This window comes from Hemibagrus wyckioides, linkage group LG17 (assembly GCF_019097595.1).
Source record: "Hemibagrus wyckioides isolate EC202008001 linkage group LG17, SWU_Hwy_1.0, whole genome shotgun sequence".
NCBI lineage: Eukaryota > Metazoa > Chordata > Actinopteri > Siluriformes > Bagridae > Hemibagrus > Hemibagrus wyckioides.
The window spans coordinates 15,571,157-15,595,820 of NC_080726.1; the positions used below are offsets into that span (position 1 = coordinate 15,571,157).

A 24,664-nucleotide genomic window follows, 5' to 3' on the forward strand; every position below is an offset into this window, starting at 1 on the left:
AACACCTTTGGGATGAATTAGAGCGGAGACTGCAAGCCAGGCCTTCACATCCAACATCAGTGCCTGAACTCACAAATGAACTTCTACAGGAATGGTCAAAAATTCCCATAAACACACTCCTACACCTTGTGGAAAGCCTTCCCAGAAGATTTGAAGCAGTTAAAGATGCAAAGGATTGGACAAATCCATATTACATTCATGTGCATGTAAAGGCAGACGTCCCAGTTTTAACCTGTTTCTCCGCTCTAATTCATCCCAAAGGTGTTCTATCAGGTTGAGGTCAGGTGAAGTTCCTCCACACCGAACTCACTCATCCATGTCTTTATGGACCTTGCTTTGTGCACTGGTGAACAGTCATGTTGGAACAGGAAGGGGTCATCCCCAAACTGGTCCCACAAAGTTGGGGGCATGAAATTGTCCAAAATGTCTTGGTATGCTGAAGCATTAAGAGTTCCTTTCACTGGAACTAAGGGGCCGAGCCCAACCCCTGAAAAACAACACCTGAATTCAGTGATTTAGAGGGGTGTCCCAAAACTTTTAGTGAATCTGACAAATTCTTTCAGAATAAAAAATGAAGAGTGTATTATTTTCTGTACCAGGGAGGGGCGCTGTAAGGGTTTCTGTAGTACGAATTCATACAGTAATCTATGAGAGCTGACACACTGTGTAGTATGTTAGTGTGCTTTGGGACCTACGTCAGGCTTTTCCACGCCTCTGCCAGCGCGACGCGGATGACGTTGGATAACAAAGATGGCGGCGGCAAACAGCAACTACTGGGAAGGTGAGGTGGCAAAGTGGCGTAATTAAAGACTCGGTAGTAATATTTTTAAATAAACTGTGGAGACTCCCTATTATTTGAGTTGTTGCTTCTGCAGGTTTGGGCAGAATGAATTCGGCTGACTGGTACCCGAAAACCTTCATCTAGTTAGCGTTAGCATTAGCTCTCTGACTAGCTCTAGCTTTTAAGCTAGCCTAGCAATTTGGGTGACGTCAGTCATATAGCTGAGATTTTCTCTTTAGCATGGCCTGTGTAATTATTTAGTGTGCTTCCTGTGGACTGAGATGTCACATTCGGTTATGTCATTCCGTTGTGTCTGAGGTATTGATTCATTGTCGCTAGAAAGTAGCCAGTTGGCTAATCAGTTGACTAGCAGACTAGATCGTTAGCAAAGTGACGCTAATATATATATATATATATATATATTTGTCAACAAGTCACCAAACAGCTGTGTTGAGTTTACAGTAGGAATGCTGCTGCTATAAAAATATCAAATGTTTTTGGTGACGTGGTGCTAAACGAGCCGTTCATCACAGCTGGTTTTAAAACTAACTAGTGAATCTAAACTAAGCTAATAAGTGTCAGTGAATATCACTGAAAACTGACCAGCAGCACAACTTCTGATAAGGAGATTCAGTGTAATGCTTCTTCTTCAGGTTAGCTAGAGTAAACTGTTTGGTATACATGGGCCATCGTCACACTTCCGGGTATTTTTTTTTTTTTTTGTCTCCCGGAAGTAGCCTCCACAGGGTTATTCCAATTCCATTAGAACAACAGCAAAGAGTAAGAGCTTTTACAGCATGCCTTTGGGTTACAATCGTACTTCAGCTTTCGTACACTACATTGGCAAAGGTTTTGGGACATCAGCCCAAATCATTGAATCCAGGTGTTGTTTTTCTTGGCCCTTTAGTTCCTGTGAAAGGAACTCTTAATGTTTCAGCATGCCAAAACATTTTGGACAATTTCATGTACCACACAGTCCTGACCTCAACCCGATAGAACATCTTTGGGATGAATTAGAGTGGAGACTGCGAACTAGGCCAAAACTGTGACATCTGCCTTTACATGCACATGAATGTAATATGGAGTTGGCCCGCACTTTGCAGCTATAACAGCTTCAAATCTTCTGGGAAAGCTTTCCACAAGGTTTAGGAGTGTGTTTATGGGAATGTTTGACCATTCCTCTAGAAGCGCATTTGTGAGATTAGGCACTGATGTTGGACAAGAAGGTCTGGCTCGCAGTCTCCGCTCTAATTCATCCCAAAGGTGTTCTATCAGGTTGAGGTCAGGTGAAGTTCCTCCACACCAAACTCACTCATCCATGTCTTTATGGACCTTGCTTTGTGCACTGGTGTGCAGTCATGTTGGTACAGGAAGGGGTCATCCCCAAACTGTTCCCACAAATTTGGGAGCATGAAATTGTCCAAAATGGCTTAGTATGCTGAAGCATTAAGAGTTCCTTTCACTGGAACTAAGGGGCCGAGCCTAACCGCTGAAAAACAACACTTGAATTCAATGATTTAGAGGGGTGTCCCAAAACATTTGCCAAAATAGTGTAGCTTTCCTATAGGTGAAGATGAGAGGAAACACAGTTTAAAAAGTGATGCTGTTTCTGCCTGCTTTCAGTGGAATCAAACTCTACTTTGTAAAAGTAGAGTTTAGGACCAAATAAACTGCAACTGCATTGGTCAGTAGGTGTGCATTATTTTTGTATAACAGCCATGGCCTGGACATTGATACCTACTGCCAATATAGGTTAATATTAATGCACGTGTCATACGTTATTGTTTCTATAGTAACAGCTCATACACAGGAGCTTGGATTGCAGATGTTCCACTTAATGTAAGACTAATAATAAACTGGTAAGAAAATGTGATATGGTGACATTTTTTCCAACTGAACAACCGATCAGTTCTGGGGTGTTAAATTTATCCATTCCTAACTTTATGCACTGCATTAAATTCATCACAGTATTCAAATAATAGTATTCTCTCTTTGAGCACTTTATTAGGAAATAATACTGAGTGGCGCCTCCTGTTGCTCTCAAAACAGCTTCAGTTCTTCATGGCATGGATTCCACAAGATGTTAGAAACAGAATTTTGGGATTCTGGTCCATGTTGACATGATTGCATCACACATTTCCTGTAGGTTTTTTTTTAGCTGTGCTGTTATGCTGCGAATGTTGGACAGAAGTGGAACTCAACGTGATTTTCTGCTATTGTAGCACATTTATTTCAAGGTTTGACAAGGTTGTGGAGTCTAAGATGCTTTTCAGTTAACCACAGTTGCACAGAATGATTGTGAGTTACTGTAGCACAGTGTTGTATAAAGTACCCAAAAGCCATACTTGAGTAAAAGTACAGGTATTTTGTTAGAAAATGACTCAAGTAAAAGTTAAAGTCAACCATTATAATTCTACTTGAGTAAAAGTCTTAAAGTATCTGAAATAAACTGTACTTAAGTATCAAATGTAGTACTTTCATGAATGTATTCAAGTATGGAAAGTAAAAGTAGAAGTAAATTAATAAAAAAGCAAGACTGTAATAGTTATTAATTTTATTCTGTATTGCTCTCTTTCTTAAACTTCTCAATAAGTGCACCACCAAAAAAATAAGACTTGCATGAAAGAAAGTAGAGGCCTTTAGAACTTAGTGAACTGTATTGTAATGAAGTGTACAGTATCAGTGTTTCCATACATGTGCGCTTGTCACTAAGGCCATGTCCACACGTACCTGGGTATTTTTAAGAAGGGAGATTTTTCTCTGCGTTTTGACCTTTCGTCCACATGCTAATGCAGTTTGAGGTCGTTGAAAACGGAGCTTTTGGAAAACTCCTTCCAAATTGAAGATTTTCCAAAACTCTGTTTTCAGTGGTGTTGTGTGGACAGGGGAAACGGAGATTTTGATGAATTGGCATCATTGTCTGTGTGCCGGTCTCCTTGATTTGACGTCAGCTTTGTTTATGAATATATTTTGTGCAATAGCAGACTTACGTGAACTGCTGACTGTATTAACATTGTTTACTGGACTTTTTACATCCGTGCACATACACGCTCAGTTACTCACACATTACGTTCATGAACAGAGGGCCGGAATGTAATACGGAGCTCGCTGCTGCTGCATACAAAACTCCAACAAGGCACACAGCTATGGCTGTTTTGGACGAGACCCGGTTGGACTTCTACATTGAAATTTTTCGCATGTCAAGGGCATCGCGCGACACGCCATTGTTGTTAAACTAGCAGAACCGGTAATGAAGTTTTGTCTAAGCTTCTGATTGGCTAGGCGTGCTCCTGACAGTACTTAACAGGGCGTTTTTTACGAAGTTGAAAAATCTCTGTTTTTAAAAATACCCAGCTACATGTGGACATAGCCTAAAGTCATCACTAACCACAAACTTGATTTACCGCAAATTTGGATGCAGGTTTTTTTTTTGTAGTAAGTAACGAAAATGCCGAACAGAAAATGTATTGGAGTAAAGGTATAGAATTTGTTTCAAAAAAGTAGTGAAGTAAAAGTTCAAGTAAAATACTTAAGTACTGTAATTAAGTAATTTTACTTCGTTACATTACACCACTGCTACATTTACATTACACTACATTTCTGTCAGCTTGAACCAGCCTGGCTATTCTCTGCTGCACTCGCTCATCAACAGGGTGTTTTTGTCTGCAGAATTGCCACTCACTGGATGTTATATTTATTGCATTTTTCTGAGTAAACTTTGTTGACTGTTGAATGTTGTGTGGGAAAGTCCTAGGAGATCCCAGGAGAGTTAAAGAAATACTCAAACCAGGGCGTCTGGCACCAACAGTCATGCCATGCTCAAACCCCCATGCCATTAAATGCCAGGGTGTCTGGCACCAACAGTCATGCCATGCTCAAACCCCTATGCCATTAAATGCCAGGGTGTCTGGCACCAACAGTCATGCCATGCTCAAACCCCTATGCCATTAAATGCCAGGGCGTCTGGCACCAACAGTCATGCCATGTTCAAATTTTTTCCCTCCATCCTGATGGTTGATGTGAAGGTTAACTGAAGCTCCTGGTCTGTATTTGTATGATTTTATGCATTGCACATTGCTGCCTTATGATTGGCTGATTACCCAGATGATTAGGTGCAGGTGTTCCTAATAAAGTGCTCAGTGAGTGTAGCGATCGTCTTATAGAACAGTTCACTAATGCACGGTATAATACAGTATATTCCTACAGGGTCATGCAGAGCTAGTTGGGAATGGAAACTGTAGATGTGAGGAGACTTTGTGTGGTATAATTAGTCTAATAAGCAAAATAAACACAACCTGTTGCAGTTGTTCAGGATTAGCCTAATGTTATAGGAAGAGCACTGATGTGTTGTGTTTTCCGTTTGTTTGTGTGTGCAGATTTGAGAAAACAAGCCAGACAGTTGGAGAATGAGCTCGACCTGAAGCTGGTGTCCTTCAGTAAACTGTGCACCAGCTACAGCAGCTCTCGCGATGGCCGGAGAGGAGAAAGGTAAGTTTACACGAGGATATGAAACATATTATTTTAATATAATGCATGTTTGGGCCATACTTTATTCCAATCTGTACAAACTTCTGCCTTGTCTCTTGTTATTTGCAGTTCTGACACAACACCACTCCTTAACAACTCCACCCAAGACAGAATGTTTGAGACCATGTCGGTCGAGATTGAGCAGCTTCTAGCTAAGGTTAGTAAGTTGTTCATCTGGTAGACTAGTAAATAAAGTCATTAGTTGAAAAAAATTAAAATGCTAAGCAACAGTGTTTTGATGTAGTGTAGTCGATCAGCCAAGAATTTTGTTTTTGGAGTTTCCTTTTTAATGTCTTTGCACAACAAAGGAGTTATTTATTATTTGTTTTCTATGAAATCCATGAAAACACCTATGCTGAAGGAAATATATAATACTTTTATGCCAGAGATTATTGAAAATCTCTAAAAACATGTTTGCACATGTACATTGGTTTGTGTGAGAGCACACACTCTCAAACGGCTGGTTAATGCATTTCTGTATGTGTACAGCAAATTGCCCTAGCACTCCACATTAGTAAATAATGTACAAGGAAACATTAGAACCCATCTTTAAGTGACATTTGTATGTTTTTGGAATTGACCAGTCAGATTTTAAGCGCAACAAATCCCCACAAAATTGAGTTGACTCACTCGATTTATCTTGTGCTGTGTATTGTCACACGTTTTGTGCATGTTGTCATAGAGTAGTACATGTTTGTTTTAAAAACAAAATGTTCTCCCATTAGTTACACAATATGTGCGCCTGTGTACGCGAACATGGTTGATTGACGTTTCCATTACTAGCTTAATTAACCTCATAGCAAAGTTTTGATAACAAACATGCCTTGGCTATTTGCCAGTGCTGCCAGTGTAACTGCAAAAACCAAGAATAACTGTATTGTGTCATCAATAAACCATGGAGAGTTTGTGAAGAGTTTCACATTCTACAGCTAAACAAGCGCTTTTCTAGCACAGCTGATAATGGACTTCAGTACAGAATGGCTTGTTTCTCTTGAAATCTTCTGTACTTCTGCAGTTTTACAGCCTCTACAGGAGTGTTGGTGTTTGGGTTGGAGTGTAATCCAGTATAACCAAAGCTCAGTTTTAACAGTTGAAACACGTGCAACTGCAGATTATGTGAACCTGAGCGATCAGTCTGTTCCAGGTTTTGCTTCAGCAAAATATTAAATTTCAGGTCGTTTTTCTGTTGTTCCTCCTAGCTTACAGGAATAAACGATAAGATGGCAGAGTACGCTAGCACACCGGGTGTGACGTCTCTTAATGCTGCACTAATGCACACACTGCAAAGGCACAGAGACATCCTGCAGGTAAGACATGTCTTACATCTGTCCCTTACTCGTCTTACCCACTCACTGTGATCTCTTCTGAAAGTTTCTGCCCAAGGCAAGTCACTCTTCAGACACTGTCAGATTTTCATAATATTTACATGGACAAAGGCAAGAAAAAACATATACACTGGTGTTTGTTAGGTTTCAATTGTGGCATGTTTTGCAGGTTTCAGTCAGTTTTCTAATTAATTATTTAGAAAGGAAAGAAAGTGTACACTGAAAAGTAGTTAACATTTTCCATCAGACATTTATTGTAGTCATTCTTTGGCCAAATCTCAAATGCTGTTCTGTTGGGCATCCAGTACTTTCCTGGATTGACACCATATTGTACCTCATATACAGTAAATAAACCTATTTAGAGGTTTAAAACAATAACAAACTAAACCTTATCAGAAAAACTTGGAAAATGTGTGTACATTGAATAAGAATCAGCAACATTACATCTTACTGTGGTTAGACCATTACAGTCTGACACATCACTTCAGACAGTGATACAGTTTTCATCCTCCATGGATGCGCATACTTTAGTACTATTACTAATATTTACTCTGTCTGTGGGGATATAAAATTGTTTCTATTCAGTCAGATACTAAATGAATAAATCATTTTGATAAGTCATTAAATTTGAAAGGGATTCCACTGCCCAAATGTACAAAGAATCGGGTTCCTGCAAACATGCTATACTTCTCACTGTTTTTCCTCTCTGTAACATTTCCTTCTGTCTGTCCGCAGGACTACACACACGAGTTTCACAAAACCAAATCCAACTTCTTAGCCGTCAGAGAACGAGAGGATCTTCTTGGATCTGTCAGGAAAGACATTGAGTGAGTGTTCTTGCATTTTTCAAGCCCTCGTGGTTAGGAGCTGAATGTATGCATCCACAGTTACAGTGTCAAATCAGTAAGAACCGCATTTTACTTATGTCAACAGTGACATTTTCCCCTCAGCATAAAGTGTGAAAGCAGGCCTCTCCCCTGAGGTTGTTGTGTTCTGTGTATTGCACACAAACTTGTTCTTTTTGTACTGCTTTTATTCTTACACTCTTGTGGTGTTTAAGATACTTTCTAGATTTGGAATTGAGACCTAGTGACTGAGGAGGCCATGAAAGTCTCATTGTCTGATGCAGAACTCTGAACTGAACTCATTGTCATGTTCCTGGAACTGGTTTGAGATAACTTGGGCTTAGTGACATGCTGCATTATCATGCTGGAAGTAGCCATTAGAGGATCAGTAAATTGTGGCCATTAAGGATGCACATGGTCAACAACAATATTCAAATTGTCTATGGTATTCAAATGCTTGAATGGTATGAGGAGATGCAGTCTGTGCTAAGAAAACTTTCCATTACACCTCCACCACCAGCCTGAGCTGTTGACACAAGGCTAGGTCGTGTCCATGTGTTCATGCTTTTGACTCAAAATTCTGACCCCATCATGTGCATGTCATAGCAAAAATCAGTATTTAACTGACCATACAGATTTCTTCCACGCTTTAACCGTCCAATTTTGGTCTTCTTCTGCCTAGTGTTGTATTGTATACATGTTTTTTACTGAGAGGAGTGGAACCTAATGTGGTCTTCCGCTGCTGTAGCCCATCTGACACTGAATAACGTGGGTAAATGCATCTCAGACCTCCTAAAGTTAAATGGCTAGATTTAAATCTGTTGTGAATGTGCATTTTCACATTTATTTATTATTTATATGGAAAACATCCCTTTAGATATAATCCTGACACTTTTAACAGGGTCAGGTATTTTTTATCTGATAAACACTGTCATAGCATGTTATTTCAAAGCCTCTGTCTGGATTCTTGCTATTTAAATTTGTTTAGAGGATGCCCTTAACAGTGTGGAAAAACAATATGCGTTATCATAATTGACCACCAGGTGTCAGCACGTGCTCTTTAGGAAAAACGCATCTGTATGGTCATAGATTTCCTTACCCAGTCGTTTTCCCTGTGTGTGTGACTGCGGAGTCCCTCTTTCAGCATGAGGGCACCAGTGATTACTGTGGAGGTTTTGCCTGTCGCTGTGTTCATTGTGTCCCCCCCACCCCACCCCCCACCCCTCTTGCCTGATCTGCATTGCACCACAGAGTACAGTAGAAATGCCAGCATGCACAAATGATGGTCGCTCTGTGTGTGTGTGTGCGCATGTGTGTATATTATATAGCCCAGGCCTTTTATAGTGTCGTTGGAATGATTAAATTGACTGTCAGTGCTGCGTGTTGATCGGGTCGGTATGTGAATGCATTTTCCCACTGAGCAGAGTGATATCCATATCTGTGAAGCTGCACTAAACCCACCCTATTGCATAGCAATGGGTGGAGTATGCTTTATGTTTGTTGGTTTTGTCGTTTGGTTAGCTTTACATCACACATGCCGTCCATTACCTGCCTCCTCTCTCTGAAATGTAGGTTGATTTTCAGTTGTGTGGGCAGTAGGGGTAAGGATTGTAGCCTCCGGGTTTGCAGACCATGGGAAGATGCATCTTTGCTTGCCACTGCCCTGATTAACTCCTTGGAAAGGGTTGGTCTTCCCAGCACTGCACTCATTCATTATTCACACTAAATGCTTTCTGTGGAAGCACTGGCTAGATTCTCCATGTAGACAGCCGGAAGAAGAAAGCCTCAGTGTTAAATTAGCTTGGACTCGCTAGCCCAAGCTCAAGGGGGCAAATTTGATTAATTGGCTTGAAATGCCATGCCCTCTGTAAGTTGAATTTTTGATTTGAAGCAGGCCTACCATTATACTGATGATGAATGGCAAATGATTACTGTGCTTTATGCTTTATGTACAGGGTCAGGTCATTACAAAACGTTTTGAAAAGATTTTGTGGTTTATATTATGTGCAGTCGTCTTGTGTGTGTGTGTCAATTCATACCACGCTGTTTGTGTTGGTTAATTGTCTTTAACAGCAGCTCTCACTGTAGTCCTTTAATTCAGATTAAAATTTAATATAAAAATGCTACCTCTAATATCTTATTCATCCTGTAGTAACAGTTCATTCACAAAGATTTGTATGACAGATACTTTAAAGCCTAATAATAAACAGATTAAAAATGTAATAAAGAAAAACATATACTCATCGATATTTTGAATAATTGTTTTAGATGTTTATTTAATATTTATAGGAGGATTTTTGGGATAGAGCACTCTGTAACATCCGGTAAGTTTTAGTGGTGAACAGTTTCACTGTAACATGACAAGCTGCATTTTCATGCTATAAGTGATAACAGAAAATCGAACTTGTCTCATTGTCTCTCCACAATGTTGACTGTGACTATAAACAGCTAAAGCGCACCAAGTGTTGTTCTTTAATAAATGGAACATTGAGGAATGTAAGAAAAATAAACACATCAGCCAGGATATTTTTCAATAACGCCATGTCTCTTTGTCTTTATTTATTTTATCAGAGATCACCACAAAGAATAGAATATTAATAAAACTATTCTTTCATGCAAAGCAGTCATTTTATATAAATGCCTCTAAAAGCTGGAAGAAAAATGGAGTGAATGTATAATACAAGGCATGTTTACGTATAATGAGTTTGCTGGATTTCCAGTGGCTTGTTAATAAAATGTGTTCATTATATACATCAGTCATGATTTTTGCTGCAGCTTTTAAAAACATTTTCCATGCAACTTGGAGAGTTGTTTGTGTTTTTTTTTCACTGCTAGTCAATAAACATATGTAATTATTTTTCTAAGATGGCTGTAATTGTGTGTCGGGTGTCACATGATGCGTGGTGATCTCAGCTTGAGGTACTGAGATTTTATATTGTAATGTGAATAATGTTCTAATGCGTTCCTTTCTTTTTCCAGGACGTACAAGAGTGGCTCAGGGGTGAACAACAGACGGACAGAACTTTTTCTTAAGGAACATGAGCACCTAAGAAAGTAAGTTCTTATTTTTTATTCTTAAATTTCATAACTTTGCTGTTACACATCGAAATGGTGTCATGTAATCAGACTCCGTGTGATTATAGCTGGTTATATACACACACTGAATTAACTTTAGAGCAATTTAATCAAGCTAATTTTGAAGTGAACCTACCAAGAGTGGTGCACAGTTTTAATAATGAACACAATATTAAGTACTTGTTCTCTTAGGTTAAAGGAATTCGGTCACTGGGAAACTGTATTCAGATCCCTAACACAATTTCCATGCAAAATCTATCAATATGTGACACATAATAAAGTTTGGAGAAGTGTAGCAGCATTCCCAGCACTCTATAAATTGATTAAATGAAGTGAACTTAAATGAAACACTATTCTAATGTTCTTGGTCAAGGTGTAGGTTGCGACTTTACATCTCACGGTGTAATTGTCTGTAATCTGATTCGCTGGCTTTGACTCGAGGCATTAGTCATTTGCCCTTTACAGCAATTTGTGGTGGAATGTACAACCTTTACAGCATTGCACTGTGCCCCCACTTTTTTCTCCATTCATCTGACTTATAGCACTGACCAATAAGATGATGATGTAATCTGATATCATGATTTGATATCATATGATGATGATTATTATTATTATTATTATTATAGGGCTAATTTGTAATTAGTGCTAATCCTTGACCGATACTGTTTGCTCTCATTGGCAAGGCTCTGAATTATTAATCTATTGACAGAACACAAATAAATAGGTAGTAGGCAAGATGTAGGTTGTACAAGTCGATCTTAAATGGATTAATGTCAACTTATTCATGAGAAAAAAATGAGATGCCGTGAACATTCTTTAGCTGTGTACTTTTTTTCCCCCCAACGAAAGTTTATGTAATTATCTGTATATAAAAGTTCTATAATTATTTTAGATATTTAGCCCAGGCCTACTCACTTTAACAGGCTTTATTTTAGCACTTTCATCAATGACTCCACTTGGGTGTGCTTGAGCTGTTATATAAGCTAAAGATATACAGCTATGTTTACTGAGATGAATGTGTTATAAACAGCTATAAAAAGAACAGTGTGTGTGCTTTGAACATCAGCCTAGAGTCAGCATATTGCTGCACTATTTTAAACAGTGATGTAGGTGGGGGGCACACACTGCTTATTGCACCTAAACTATTGGATGATTAAAAATTTATACTGGTATTCCATCTGGGGTATATTCCTTTCTTGCCCCAGATCCAGTGTTCCATGGATATGCCCTTGATCCACAGCAATAATAATAATAATAATAAAGTACAGATGATTGCATTTGAATTTGCAGCCATTGATTTTGTAGAATGTCTTTTGTTGCCATCATGCTTGGGACTTTTATCCTTAATGGTTTTTAGCTGGCACTCATGGTTCGGTTATCAATAACGTCAAGGATAGAATGTCAATATTTCGAACATATAAGTCAAGCCTACACATTGTTTCAAAGTTGTCAATGTTGTATGATGGTAAAGTCAGCTAATTATCTGCTTTCTTATAGTTTAGCCATTTTTTTCATTCTCATGCCCTCTGTTGGAAAGGAAATCTGTCATTAGTAACAGAGCTTCTAGCTGTATTTAAACATGATATCATCAGTAATAACATCAGTTATACCTTTTAAACTTAACTGCTATGGTTACTGACAGTTTAGACACATTGAGAGAGGATAGACCGAAGATGATGTGAGCCGGGCTGCAGAAAAACACATTACTGACAATTATTCAATTAAATAGGATAAGACTGTAAGGGAGGGGAAAAACTGATAAACTCATTAGAGCAAATCTCTAAAAGTGCTTTGCCATCTTGATCAACAGCCTTTGGATTCCTTTATAGGGAATGTGTAATTCCCATACTCCTCTTGTCCTCAAATGTCTCCCGCAGTATGTCTGATGGAACACCCGGAAATATTCACTCTGTGAATGGTGAAAGTTTTGGGGTGTGTTAGAGCAATACTACATCTATTTCCAGCAGTTGCTCTAATGCTCCTGGTCTTTTGCTGACTCATGTGTTTGAGCAGCAGTGTACAGAATGCTGAAAAACCATTACAGTAATTAGTCAACTCCCTGCTGGAGTCTCACCTTCATTTCCTCCTTTGTGTTTAAATGTGTAGATTTACATTCATGGCATTTAGGAGACACCCTTATATTTTATCTCAACTACTGATCGGTTGAGGGTTAGTGGCCTTGCTGAGGAGCCCAGCAGTGGTAGCTTTTGGTCATTCTGGGATTTGAACTCACAACCTGCTGATTAGTAGAACATCATCTTATTGGACTTTTTTTTTTTTAAAGCTTTCTGAGCATTTTGTTTGCATAGTTTAAAGCAATTTGTGTGCAGATATTTAAAGAATATAGCAACAGTGCTATGTATTCAACATTTTGCTTTCTCACCATTTGCCGCAAGATGTGGCCTCCAAATGTGTATCACTTGTCCTCCCACACTCCGTCACCTTTACTTTATTAATAGATAGTAGCTGAGAGTTCAATTTACAAGAAAGTGGAAAAACTTCAGCTATCTGGTGAAGCATTTCATTTTAAATATCTACAACTTCTGTTTTATTTAGTCATGAATTATTACTGCCAAGGTGTGCCCAAATCCTGTCATGGAGGGCTGGAGCTGAACACTATTTGGCTATTTCCTCACATTTAAAACATTTGTTCACAGAACGCTGAAGCTTGTACAAACTACCTACAGCTATTTTGATCCTTTCTGAGTCATACCTTCTTATGTGGAATCTCCAGCTTCTACATAAGATTTCGATTGATAAGGCAACAATTTGATGATTGGCAGTACCACTGAATCTGCTACAATATGTTGCAGTACATTTCATTTATTAGCTACTGATCAGTATGTGACAAATATTGTTCTGAATATGTGGTAGACCTAACATTATGATTTATGAATTATGATTTCTGACTTCTGAATTTGTTTTATATTTTGCATTTGATACGAATTGTGAGATCGTTATAACCCTTGTTTGTGGCAAGTTTTTTTGCGGGTGATGAGAGTTCAGCTAGAAATTTTAATCAGGATCTATGTTTGACTGAGCTTGACCAGTCTTTATCATCTGCACTATATGAGCTCCACTCATATGTCACAGTTCAGCTTGCATGGTACCTGGGCAAGATGGGTAATAATATTCAGCACAAGAACTTGCAGAAAACTGTGAGAATATGAAGGATTATATGTAATATTGTCTGATGGAAGAGCCATAGGTGGCTCTTTAAATCACAGTGCTGTACAACACCATCCAGGTGTAAAGTTCTATATTTCTGTTCCACACTGTGTCCACTGCAGAGGACTGTAAGTGTGTTCTCTTGCAGGATCTTAATATATATATAACAGCCACAGAGTCCATTAGACATTTTCTCGAGCTGCATTAATGGCTTGCTGAACTTGCTGCAGAATGGAAACGAGCTGAATGCTCTGCTGAGACAGATTATTTTGTGGCAAATACATCATTATGCTTCACCTATAATAAATACATTATACTTGAATACAAAAGTGACACAGACTTCCTCTTGATTCTTCCTGTTCTGATAGATTATGATGTGTGTGATCCCCACATGCATGTTTGCTGGAACTGGCTGCTTACTGCAGCTTTAAATATGTTGATCTAATCACTTTGATTGGGCTTTTTTATTCCATTACAGCCAGTTCACTGATTCACATTCATGGAAATATCAGCATCGTACTAATAGTTACAAGTTATCTGTGATTTAAGAATATATTTTTGTTTAGCATTTTAATATTTGCTGACAGGCACCTCCCCAAGGGTTCAGTTTCTCTTTGCTTAGCACTAATTCCAGAGTGCTGACTGCATTTCTTTGGCTCATGTTCATGTCTCAGCCCTCAGACAGAAAGGAAACAGTAAGGTTGGTTTTTATTTATTGCTAAAGAGGTGCAGGGAGTCCAGTTTGTGCTTGTCCATGTGTTGGCGCATCTCAGGTCCTCAACTTTTTTAACTTACTGCTTCTCTGATTGTAAACAGGTAAATAGATGCCTAGTTAGGCAGGCATCAGTGCATATTTCTTTTGTGTATATATAAATATATATCTCACCTTTAGAGTTGGTTGGTTATCATGAAGATAGTCATCACAAGGTTAATTGTTTTGGTGAAATATACTTATTTGATATTAAAGCTGAAGTGTATGATATGAAGTATGATATAGGCAGACAAACCTTCTTTGCCAGAATTCTGTCACAGCAACAACCAAAGTGTTTTCCCAGACCATATACTAAGGACTTTCTTACAAGTCAGAGAATCTGACATCCTCACTAACTAACCTGACTTTAAGGCCTTTTGTTATTGGGTGTGTTCAGAACCAATGCAGTCCTGTAACACTGAGCTCAAAAGGAAACAATGTGTTTTCGCATTTTTGCATAGAGATGCATGCCATTAAAAAACAATTTATTTGCTATTTCCTACTGAGATCAGAGTGATCGTAATGTCTCATGTATGCGGAAAAGACATCATCGAGCCAGTGCTGGCAATCTCTGCCAAGCATGCCTCTTATTCCATTATCTAGCTCAGTTTCCTCTCACCAACTCCCTGTGGTGGTGTAAAACCGCAGTGACCAGCAGAGGAAATGGAAGGATGTCCTGCTAGTAACATGTAAAGGAGACCTTGCCAGTTCAGTGGTAGAACACAAGTTCATTTTAGGAATAGTTATTCTAACATCTTACAGATGTGTTACACACTAAGCCATATTATATCTGAGCATATGAGTGACAGAATAGAATACACAGAGAGACACCGGGTGAAGACTAACAGTGGAGTTGTGCGGTAATAAAGCAGCAGATGGAGCTCAGCAGCCTAGATCCAGATGCACTCTCCCCTTTTTCTGTCAACTCCTGTTCAGCTGTGACATAAATCTCTCCTTGCCTGTCACAGACAGTGGCTTTTCTGATTAGCTCCCAGGATTCTTCTTTCTGCCAAGCTCACGGATGAATACTCAAACTGCGGAGAGAACTGGAAGTTAGAAAAGACCTTATAACGACTTTGTGATGGTTAAAGTTACATAATTTGTCTCATATATTGATATTTGATTTATGAGGTCATTGTATAGGCCGTTAACTCTTTCAATATTTGCCTCAGGTTAGAGACTAATGGGTCTAATGGGGCATATCACAGTTTGTTAGTGGTTTCTATCATTCTGCTGTTCCTGTAATGTGCGTGTCCGGCTGAGTGGGTGTAATAAGACAGATGGACAATGCTTAGGTCATATTACATAGCATAATGTCCATTTACTAGCTATAGCACCTTATTTATTCCTAGCTTCTGTAGAGCTTTTCAATGTGTGAGTGCAGCAGCTGTGGGGTTTTTTCTAGTTCTGTGTCCCTGGCAGACCTGTGGTGCCATCGCATTTAAGTCTTTATTGAAAAGAAAAAAAAAAAAAAGAGTCTTGAGACTGGACTGTAGTTTTCTGGCATTCATTTATTAGGTGTATACAGAAGATCAATATTCTAGTTGAGTCTTATAAGCCTGTCTGTGAGTACAGTGAATAGGGTTTTTAAAGTATAGAAGAGAAAAGCATTTTGTAAGAACTGCTGAAAGCAGGGCATCATTGTTTGCAGACACACAGCAATTCTTCTATACCTCTGTATACAGTGAAAAACAGATAAAAACACATTATAATCTTTCAAGACTGAATTTTGCTTCATAATGATCAAGCTCTGTGAAAGACAGTATTCAATTTGAGGAAGGGAATAATGAGCTCTCTTCATGCATCAGTGAAGTAAGCACTGTATAAATGTATTAAGTACACTTCTTGGATGGTATTATGGGAGTTATAAGACAAACTGAATTGTCCTGCTTGAGTGGCTAAAGCTGAGACAGGAAGAAAGCAGAAGGACGAGTGGCTCTGAGTGTTGAATTTGTGCTTCGTGATGATGACTGACTTAATGACTGTGGCAGCTCATACCGGCTGTTTGAGGGCTGCTTTTTATTGCTTGAGAATATCTTTGCGCACACACACATCCACTCATGTAGCACCGGTTTGTGACATTCTGTCTGTTCGGCACTGATAGAAGAGTCCAGTAAATCTTTCAGCCTGGTCTCATCTCAGCCTGTAAAAAACTAAATGAATCAGAGTGGAGCATTCTCCCTGCTTTAACAGCTGTGCATCGGTCTGTTACAGCTGTGAGGAGGCAGTGTGGTCTGGAACAGCATCTTGTTTCCTGGAAACTATTCATCTTCTCTATCCAAACTATCATGATATCAGAGCGAAATAGAGTGCTTTAATATAAGGTACTTAATGTGAATATAATTAAAGCAAATATGTGTTTTTGCTGTTCTATTAAAAGGTGCTTCACTGAAAATTATCCATTCTAATTGGGTAGTAAAATGCTAAGTGCATTGTTTGTGCAGAACCCAGGTCTCCTGAGGATGACGTCATGCCCCATGGAGCATGGGTGATTTAAGAGGGTGTGGTTTATTTCCTGGGTTCTGTGTGGGGAGCATAGAAAGCCAGATTTATACTTCGTACACTTCGTATGTTTTTCATATGCTGCTCATTTTGTCCTTGTATATTTCGCGGCAGCAGTGGGAAAGATCTGGACAGATGATAGCCTGGGCTATGTAGGGGCACAGTCATTATTTCCTCAGAGGTCTGTTCAAGTTATTAGCAACAAATTGCTGGAGAAAAGCAGCTTATTAGCAGTTTAGACAAATGTCTTAATCAGCAACACTCCATTACATGCCTCTGCACCGTATCATCATCCTGTAGCAGTGGAATTTTGTAGAGTAGTTGTATACAGGAAACTCCCTGTTGTTGGATTAACCTGCTGTGCTAGTGTTTAAGTGCAGTTAGATACAAATGAATACTAAAGCTAATTTGACTCAGCTCAGATTTACCTTGCTAATTTTGCACTCTTGGACTCATAAATAAGCTGATCTCTTCAGTGGGTGTTTATCAATGACTTGGTGGCCATTGTTTCATTTCTGACAGCATTTCATACTCTCTACCTCCTGTCAGTCACAATGACACTAACCAATCGAGCAATCTGTGAGCTCATGTATGTGGAAGAGCTTAGATAGCACTTTCCTCCAAGAGTGTTATGCTGCCCTGTGATGCAGCATAAGCAGCAGTCATATGTCATATGATGGGAAGATCTGGTTGGTGGAGAATTGGCAGATGACCAACTTGGGAAGCAAATGGGGGGGAAATAAATCAATAAAATATAAACACAAACATATAAATAAATAAACGTTTTTTCTCCTGTTCTGCACTGCATTAACTCAATGAAAGTTTTGAAATGGGCTGAAAATATCATACCGCTATGAGTGTGTCTAATACACAGCAGCTCTTTCAAAGGGTGTGTGCGTTTATTACTATATTGTCCACTCCAAAAGTACTGGAACAGTATGGCCAACCCTTTTGTGTTTGCTATGCACAGAATACATTTGGAACACATGATTAATGAGATGATGGATCAGCATTTCAGCTCTCATTTCCTGATATTTATATATAGATGTTTTAAACAGGTTGGCACCTACACAATGTTTCTGTAGGCTTCTGAATTCATTCTGCTGCTATCATCATGGGTTACATCATCAATAAAGATTAGCGAACCTGTTTCATTAACTGCTGACGTTTTCCTGGGCTGCTCTGTTCAATGTTCGGTGTTTAACACACCATGGTTTCTTTATTTTTCAGGACATTCCAATTTTTGCTAATTATTCAGAATGGTTTTCTTGCTCAAACCATGAGTAGACATTCAGAGCTATTGATTGTTTAATCATTCTAGCGGGGTACACAGGGGTATTATGCGGGGTATTATTTAAAAAATGGCTGGGTTAAAACAATGGGTGGCTTTAACACCTTTAGATGTAAATATCAGAAAAGGAAACTGATCTACTGTCTTGTGTTCAGTTTTTGAACTCAAACTTGAATGGCTTTAGAAAATGCATTAAAGCAACATTACTGTATTTTGTAGTTGTAGTATTGTTATTAATACTGTGCTCAATCAGAACATTGCCCTCTCATCTCTCACCTGTATAATCATTTTCGTGAAGGACATGTGCTACAAAAGACAACAAAACATGCTTGGAGGAGAGCACTAATAATCAGGGGAGAAAGAAACGTTGTCCTTCAGAGAGCAAGGCATATTATGCTTTCTTGGACCATTCTCGGGATTTGAACCTGGGATCTCAGGATGTAGGTGCCACTTGGGAGCCCAGGTTGCAAAACCTTAAGAAATAGACTGCGTCAGCACAACCATAATAGGCAATTTATAATAATTAATCTAGTCGCAAAGGCATGCCTCATTACTTGACAGGTCTTTGGTGACAACCTTTTAACTGATTGACCCTACTGCTTTACTCCCACAAAATCCTATGTCATGTCTATGTATGTGAATTTGTGTCCTCACTGTCGCGTTACAGTTGCTGGAATGAGTAATGTGGACCATTAACCCACTGCAGTCCTTTTCACTGCCAACATTCTAGAGCACCGCTGTATTAGGGGAGACCTGGAGCAGGGGTAGTATTTGTAATCTTGTTTGAGTGCACCTCTGAATTGGAGCTTGTCTGGCAAAGTCCCAAGCTGGACGATATTTCCGTGCCCTGAGCTTTTACATTTCCTGGTCATTGTCGTTTAAAATGATAAGACATGATTTTGATATGTGTATGTCTGCTTTCAGAACACTTTATTTGATAATAGAGCATAATTTGCATTCTAAGTATAAGGAGTCAACACTGAGCCTCAAACAAAGGTCTAAAGATATATATATTTTTTTTATGCTGTGCTATAACCTGACGTTTGGATGCATTTTTAATTCTCTTTCTACTTATGATTAATAAGTTATGTTGTGGTGTTGTATCTGTAGTAAATGTTAAAATACTTTCCTTTCCAAAAGAGGAAGAACATCTTGTCAATAATCTCAGGAACTCTAAATATAAGCTCACCTCTATTCGTTCATACTGATTTTAATGAAGCCTCTAACATCTACATTTTTTCTCTTACAGCTCGGATCGACTGATTGAAGACACAATAAGGTAAGCCAGGTCCTGCAGAAATTGCTCAGTATTTAACGATACAGTGCTCTCAGACTATTGTTACTGTATTAACTGTGTATGCTATACACATTTTAACTGCCTTTAAATGTATATGTTTCTTAACTGAAGTGTGACTCATCTTCTCAAAAGTCAAATCTCTGCTAAAACAGTAGTGTATTTTGCACCCATTTCCATTAGAAGAGACCTCAATCAATGCTAAACATCAAGCCACTAACCCATTACTTGTCCATTCTCTGATACCATTAGATTATTGCTTGAGATTAGACTGAAAGCAGATCCTCTCTCTTAAGTGAAGCTGTCAGAAAAGCTTTCTTGGCAAACATTTAATGGTTGCTTTGTTTGAAACCACATATTCCACTTTGTTCAAGCATACATCCTGTGCCCACTATGGCAAGCACAACTAATGGATGCAAATCTTAACATATTGCAAAGGAACATTGCTGTGTGTGTGTGTGTTTTTTTTGTTTTTTTTTAATCAAATGCCTCCTTCTGCGAATTGAGTCCTGGCTCAATAAATAACAATTAACACATCTGAATGTGCAACTGAAACCCTGGGTACAGGTCCTGCCCTTGAGCTGAGCTCATACTTACACCTGGTAGGTGATGTTCAGGCTGAGAGAGCGTGGGCTGTCTGCTGTCCCATGGCGTGACTGGACGCATGTGTGAGCACATTCTCTTCATCTTAGTCCCAGTGTAGCAGTTAACCTTATCTGGGGAAGCCCACAGGAGCCAGGTGGCCCAGGTGCTTAATTAAGCTGGTTCGTGGTCCATGCAGCTCCTCTTCTAATCTCCCTTGGTAGTATTCATGCAGAAAATTGCTCAGAATCTACTGCTTGTGATCGTTACGCTTCCTGCACCGGGATCACAACAATACACTGAAATAAGTTTGTGACTCATCATTGCTGTGGTCACTTGGGTGCAGGGGCGCTTCAGATTGTGTTTTAATGATTCACAGGAAGGTCTTTGAAACAAAATGCCAGTTCCTATAACATCCCTGGACAACATTTTCTAACGTCCAACTAATTAACTAATTAACACTCAATTGCCCTTACCGCTGTAGATAATTTTAAATTGGTGACTCATACTGAACATTTACCTTAGTTATAATCAAGAAAAGTTTGAGCGTATGTTTTGATTTCATTAATGTGAAATTAAATCTTATCAATATTAGTATAGTATCAGTATTTTTACCATTAGACAAATATAGCTGAAAGGTTTTTCTGGAAAAAAAAAAAGACCAAAAATTATTCAAATGTAATGACTTAACATATTTTTGAACCCACCAGCCAGCTCTCCATTATCATGCAACAACTACCAACTGGGGAAAGTAAAGGGTAACAAGCGCTTCCTCCAAACATGTGAAGCCAGTCAGTGACATCTTTTGCATCTCATGCAGCACTGCAGGGCTCCGTAACCCTGTCAGATCAGATGAAAGCACCACCGTCTTCTCCATACATGAGCTCAAAGAGGAGAAAGAGTGTGCCATCTCTACCACTCACAGAATGTGGACAGTTTGGTCATCAGGATTTGGCCATGCAATCTCACAGCCATAGCGCAAGCCTTACTTTACACATAATTGTTCATAATAATTAGAAACTTGTTAACATCACTGTTTGTTACCTTTACTCTACCAACATCTGTAAGAGCAGATACTGCATATTTAAACACTTTTAAACGTCAGTCAATCCTCAGTGACTCTAATGACCAGAAATATTTAGAAACATTTCACAGCTTCTACAATTATCTTTAAACATGTAAAAGAAACTAGTACAAAATGGGTAAGAAAGGAGACTAGTGAAAATATAAGACAGAGACGTGTCATGTTTATACTGTATACCCACCGATGGGGGAGTGGAGTGAAAATCTAGTAAACATATTATTCCCCTTTTCCTGTTGTCAGGTCAGTTTATGGTATTTTACTCTGTTGTGTGTGGTTTTTTTTGTTTGTTTTTTTTTACACCAGAGCTGTGGATCTGCTTCATACATAAACACATGTTATAAGAGTGAGAACGTAACTTTAGACACAAACATGTGTCCATTTGAAATATACCCTGTACAGTTCCACCCTTCCAGTCCTCGGGTAGGGATCCGTCAGCTGAGCTCTCAGAGGTGATGAATGTCTCCGGAGCCTTGTTGTTTATGTCTAAAGGCACCAAGAGGGAGTTGTCTGATTAGTTATACAATTTGTTTATATCAATGCATTGTGTTTTATTTGTTCCACTCCTGTTTGATTTAGTGCTGTGTATGCGTCAGTTATGTGCGGTGTTATAGGTGGAGTTGTGCTCTTAGCACAAATATAAAACTACAAGCAATGTACATCGTAATGCTTTGTAATGTGGCATCAAATCAGCACTGATGTCAACAGAAAAATTACTAGAGGATCATTGTACCTTGGTGTCATGTAACGCATCCTGTGCAACACTTTCAGCTTATTCCTAAGATCGTCATTGGTGTATTTGAAAAGGGAAAGTCTCAGTGGGGTTGTGATCCTCTAGGACAAGTGGTATGTCCTGTCCTGTTATACACAGGATGATTAACATACTTACATTTACAGCATTTATTCAAATGATTTCAACCTTTTTGTCTGAGTCTATTCGTTTGAAGCATGTGAACATGAAACTGCATGTGTGCTGTTGAATATATTTCATTTTGCTCAACATTCATGTGCATATAGAGTAAAAGTATTACACTACATTTATTCTGCTTTGTTAATTTGATTTGACCATAAATTACACTTGGCTTGGGATGATTTTTGTATCACATCAGTTTTGTCCCGCTTCCTCAAGTAAATAGCTGAAGCCTGCAACAAGGTGCCAGGCTATCATTTACACTCCAAAAAGCTGCTGAGCCCAATCCTGAGTGAGCTATAGTGTCACACTGCAATTTAATCCTCTCTACCAGTTACAGGAAAACAAGACTCAGCTGAAGAAGACAAATAAGTGCTGGCTCTGGATTTGCCTGACAGTTTTAGAAAAGTCAAAGCGTGCATAACCGGGTCATGCATTTAAAAAGCAACAGCAAAGTCATTTAAGTCTTCTGCATTCTAAATGCATTGCAGCAGAATAAATGAAGGCTGCGGTCGTTAATCTCATGTTTAACTCACGTGAAACTATTCTCTTGTTCTTTTCCAGTATTGCGATGGCAACGAAGGAAAACATGACCTCCCAGCGAGGCGTGTTAAAATCCATACAGAGCAGGGTCAACACTCTGGCCAGTATCCTTTTATTTCTGTAGCGGAAATCGAGTTCTCAAGCAAAGGCTGCTATAAAAATGGGTTTTAGATTACTTTATTAAGATCTTCTTTAGAGAGTTGTAGACAGCCGTGCAAGCCAACCAAGTAGACAGTCACTCATGAACATTTAGTCAGGTATTATAGTGCACCCAAAGGTGGGCAACTCCTACAGCTCTCTGTTAATGGATGTAACCAGTGTTTCCTTGCTACCATCTTTTGTTTTTTGATAGTACATTTCTCTATAGTGATTAACGTTTTGTTTGACCTCTTCTCTTATGATATGGTATGTGTTGATTTGTAGGGCCATGTATTTTGACAATAGGGTGGGCAGCTAGCTGAAAATGCTGTAGGGTTTTTTCTTCTTTTCCTACTGAGGCAGCAACGACAAGTCTGTGGTGAGATTTGCACCAGCTCACCATTCAAAATGGAGATAAATGCATGAGTGCCACAACACAGACACAGCACTCGATCACGCATTATTGGTGTGCGCAACTTATTAGCACAAGTAATTAGCGCTGGGTGCTATAGACACTGAGAGAAAAAGGAAAAAAAAAAACATTGGAAGGAAGGAAGTAAATAGAAACACTTTGTGCTGCAATGTAACAAAACCACAAAGCCTTTTCCCTGAAATGTTCCTTGTAGCAGATCTTGACCTATGGTGGTGTGACTACTTACAGGCCTGGTTTATGTTTACTGCATTTCATCAGCAATAATGCAAAAGGAATGCAGTCTTAAAAAAGGATTACATCATATTTTCTGAGCATTACCTATGGGAGAATGGATCCTTTAAACATAAACGAGGCTTTATTTTCAGCCGCAGCACCATAAAACAAAGTGGCACTGGGAGTCTTTATTCCATACAACAAACAGAGACAGAGAGCTAGTTAGAGATCGTAGCTTTTGTTTGATCCCTGTAGTTAGAACTGTATCACCTTTAATCCTAGCAAGACTTTAGCTCATTTTTAAAAGAAATACTGATTAAGAACATTCCTCTGAAATATATTGTGTCTCCTTAGGATGACATTTCTTTAAGATAATTATTTTCTTCTGATTGTGTTTCAAAATGCTTGACTTTCTTTGGGTCCTTAACTTTTTCTGCCAGATCGATTTCCTGCCATCAATAGCCTCATCCAGCGAATCAACTTAAGGAAGAGACGGGACTCATTAATTCTGGGTGGAGTTATCGGCATCTGCACCATCCTCCTGTTGCTGTATGCATTTCACTGACTGACAGCGGATCTGATGGCATTTTGGGCTATTCTGCGAGTAGTGGCAGGGCTTGGAGAATAAGCTCAGTAAATGGGACCCTGGAGGCTGCTAAGCAGACTCCCACTTGGCCTAATCAAATAACAGGATTGATTGTGGCCAGCATGGACTACCTTACTTGTATCTAGCACTGGGTTGGATGTGGCTCTTACAGCATTTTTGTTTTCTTTAATACAAACGTGCTCTTCTGATGACAATGAAATGGAGACCAAATATTAAACGAAACCAGAACATTATGGTTTTAAAGAGCAGCCTGTAATACTAATACTGGCTTTAGGAAAAGTCTTTCTGTGACACAGCACCGTGAAATTGTGCAGTCACTGTTGATTACTGGGGTAAAGAGGATTTTAATGTGATGGTCCTTTTAGTGAAGGGGATGTTCATCATGTTATGTACCATGTGATTTAATAAATTATTCATATTCACAATATTAAAAACTCAAACAGTGGGTGTTTGTAAAGTTTTTATTCTGTAGACACAGCTACAAAGATTGGGCTTTTTTCTGATGAGGAAAGTTGCATCGTAGTGTATTGAGAGTGATTAACCTAAACCTCTTCGTTTTTCTTCACTGCCAGTGAACACATGTTAGAAAGATAAAGAG

The 24,664-nt window shown here is 38.9% G+C and overlaps 1 protein-coding gene across 1 annotated transcript; it reads left to right on the forward strand.

Moving 5' to 3' along the window:
- The first annotated feature begins 658 nt into the window (after positions 1-658).
- On the forward strand, positions 659-24,511 carry gosr1 (golgi SNAP receptor complex member 1). The gene is made up of 9 exons (XM_058413669.1): positions 659-781; positions 5,158-5,269; positions 5,378-5,465; positions 6,508-6,615; positions 7,369-7,460; positions 10,458-10,532; positions 19,515-19,544; positions 22,697-22,779; positions 23,900-24,511. The coding sequence occupies exons 1-9, from the start codon at positions 751-753 to the stop codon at positions 24,022-24,024; spliced, it is 744 nt and encodes a 247-aa protein (XP_058269652.1). The 5' UTR covers positions 659-750; the 3' UTR covers positions 24,025-24,511.
- Positions 24,512-24,664: the final 153 nt, after the last annotated feature.